The 3,288-nt window shown below is 46.1% G+C and overlaps 1 protein-coding gene across 1 annotated transcript in view; it reads left to right on the forward strand.

The window, feature by feature from the left end:
* The window catches only part of LOC306920656 (uncharacterized protein), a gene marked incomplete at its 3' end in the record, with an annotated part of 104,310 nt that extends 101,297 nt beyond the window's left edge, over positions 1-3,013 (forward strand). The window contains exons 3-4 of the mRNA XM_079497465.1: positions 2,603-2,614; positions 3,000-3,013. Of these exons, the coding sequence (XP_079353591.1) occupies positions 2,603-2,614; positions 3,000-3,013 (26 nt within the window). The remainder of the gene's footprint in view (positions 1-2,602; positions 2,615-2,999) is intronic.
* Between the last annotated feature and the right edge of the window lie 275 nt (positions 3,014-3,288).

Raw genomic sequence — 3,288 nt, forward strand, 5'->3', positions numbered from 1 at the left:
TGGTGAAGGGCAGTGAGTGGCGTTCTAGCCTTGGGCTCATGCAGGCCAAGTGTCTTTGTGCTAAAGGACTGCCATGTTTTCCTGTGATCCCCTCTTTCATCACCAAGACCAAAGAGGCTGAGGCAGGGAGGGAGGGAGAGAGAGGGATAGAGGGAGAGAGAGAGAGAGAGAGAGAGAGAGAGAGGCTACCTGGCAGCAACAGCGTGGCCTCGAGGTGTTATCTCTGCCACCCCTCACTGTGTCGGCGAGAGAGAGAGAGAGAGAGAGGTTGCACAATAATCTGCTTCTCGATTGGACTGTTGTTGTTTTTTTCACCGTTGTTCCTGTGAGGGCCATGGATCGCTAGCAGATGGTCTTGTTAACAGTAAAACATGAAAATGTGCACCGTATAAAACGTGCTTGGTTGCCCGCGCGAGACCTCTAGCGCTTTCCCGCACACAGATATATTATACACTCAAACTCGCTCGCCCGTGCATGCACAGATATATACGTACGACGGAAAAACACATGCACGCCCGCGCGCGCACACACACACACACACGCGCACACACACACACACACACACACACGCACACGCACACACACACATCCTTGCCCTGCTGGCTACGAAACCCTGCGCCATCTGCATGTGGGCAAAGTGTGTCAAAAGAGTGTGACGCCTGTGTTTGGCGAGCGGTGTGCGTTGGTAATGTCCCCATGCGGCTCCGGCTAATCTTCGTGCCAGTAAATGTAATGCTTCATTTGTGCCCCATATTGTACGACGGTGTCGTGTGTGCTGTCGAAAACAGCAGATCTACAAGCTCACAGCGCATCGCACCGGGACGAATTGTGACCTTGTCGATCGGCTCTTTGCAGTTTAGCGACACTGGCGTGCGGCACCGGGCGTACCGCGACATGCGGCAAAGTATAAAAGCAGGCGTATAGGTTTCATGACATTCATTTTCATTCATTTTTTATTTTATTTTTTATTTTAGGTCTTATGACCTAAATTACGGACATTGAACACTAAACAAAGATGACATAACAAGACATGACAGGACAGCATACAAAATCATAATGCATTTCAAACACAGTAAAGGGAGAAAATAAGAAAAAAAAACTATTGCTATAGGGCAGGGGTAACCAACCAGGGGTTCGGGAGCTACCAGTAGCTCGCACGAGCCATTCAAGTAGATCCCGGAGTGAGCGGGTGTAAGACTGACAGGCAGCCAGCCATCACTACCAATACACAGAATGTGGATTTTGAATAGCTCGCAGTGATGGCCCCAGACATGTGTATCGAGTCATCAACTGCAGAGTTTGTTTGTTCTCTTGTTTGACCGCTATCCGTTGTGAACTTGTGATGCACAACTAAAAACCCACAGAGCTAAACAGCCTCTCACTCACTACTATACCTACAGGCAAGTAGTCAAAAAATACATTTGTCTTAATATTTTGGCATTGATTATCAGTATTTATTCTTATTTAAACTATAGTGTTTGTGTGCACATGCATTGAGCCTGTCAAAAAGTGTTTTCTTAAACATAGCCTATTTTAGTGGTAGATCATGGCTTACAATTGGGAATAAAATGGGCTCTTGGGCTTGACAAGGTTGGTTACCACTGCTATAGGGTATACAGGCCAACTCTATTGTGGACTGAGAGTCATACGTGATCACAAGACTGGCTGTTGTTTTTAAGCCACTGTTTCAGTTGTCCTCTCAAAGCTGTGAACGTGGGGATCTATCAGTGTGACAGGGAGCTTGATATCCAGTGGGGGAAAGTAACTAAATACTTTTACTTAAAGTACTGTATACTTTAAGTACCATTTTGAGGTATTTGTAGCCTACAGTACTTCATTGATTATGTAAAATGTCCAGTACTTTTACTTCTACTCCACTGCACTGAGGCAAATATTGTACTTTTTCCTCCACTACATTTATTTGACCACCTTAGTTACTAGTTATTTACAAAACATACATTAACCACTTCAGCCCTATACACACTTTGGCCTTTTGAAAATAGCCGATCTACAAGCTCACAATGTGTCGCGATGTGACACATTGTGAGCTTGTAGATCGGCTATTTTCCAAAGATTATTATACATTTGGAAACTTGAAATGAGACATTCTGCATAGTGAGTACTTTCTACTTTTGGTACTTTAAGTATATGTTGATGCCAATTCATTTAGTTTTGTTTTTTGAGTGTGTGTGTGTGTGTGTGTGTGTGTGTGTGTGTGTGTGTGTGTGTGTGTGTGTGTGTGTGTGTGTGTGTGTGTGTGTGTGTGTGTGTGTGTGTGTGTGTGTGTGTGTGTGTGTGTGCGCGCGCGCATGTGCGCGCGCGCGTGCGTGCGTTCGTGGAAATTATAGCATCTCTGCTAAATCCAGTGTATATTTACACCACATTTGGACGGGACAGAGTATATTAATGAACATTACGTTCATTAATATACTCTGTCCCGTCCAAATAAACAAATAAAAGCAGCAGCAAGTTCTGGAAATGAAACGTCCTTGCTGAAGATGAGGAGGAGGAGGAGGAGGAGGAGGAGAATTGCGTGTTTATCCCCACATGGCTTCTTAAATCCTTTTGGTTCTCCTCCCTTTCTCCTTCTCCTTCTTCTTAGCGTGGGAGACGGGCGAGAGGGAGAGAGAGAGAGAGAGAGAGAGAGACAGAGAGAGAGAGAGAGAGAGAGAGAGAGAGAGAGAGAGAGAGAGAGAGAGAGAGAGAGAGCTGGCACTTCTTGCGACGGCTGCTGCCTGTCTGCGTCTGCGAGCGTTTGAGGAGGATTCTTTGGGATCCGTATAGTTCACAGCTTATCCCCAAGTGCGTGTGTTCTGCGGGGATGGAAGCGCCTTAGCCTCCCTTATCGCCTTATACTGCTTGGAGGCGCTCCACAGCGCTGCGCGCCTGTGCACCAACGATGGAGGACATGGAGAGTACACCGCAAACTCCCCCCGAGTATTCATTTAACCCTATAGGAGCGTGTGAGGGTCCATTTGGTTCCATTCGTGCACTGGCAGAGTGTGAGAATTGAAATCGTGAAATGTGCTTCACTGAGTATTTCACTGTTAACTTTGAAGAATCACCCGGGCGCTATTGTAGGTCCGTTTCACGTTTTCATCCGCCTGAATATATTCCAATTGTTTGTAAAATAGTGTCCAAAAATATTCCACTGTCCCGACAACAACGGCAGCTTGGAACTGTGAAACACGTGCGCCACCATTGCCTCTCATTAACTTTGCATTGCACCTCAATTTCCCATCAGCCCTATATATATATATCCACGTTTTTCCCCGCCAAGGCACTGCA

Source organism: Electrona antarctica (assembly GCF_951216825.1).
Source record: "Electrona antarctica genome assembly, chromosome: 3".
NCBI classification, from domain to species: domain Eukaryota; kingdom Metazoa; phylum Chordata; class Actinopteri; order Myctophiformes; family Myctophidae; genus Electrona; species Electrona antarctica.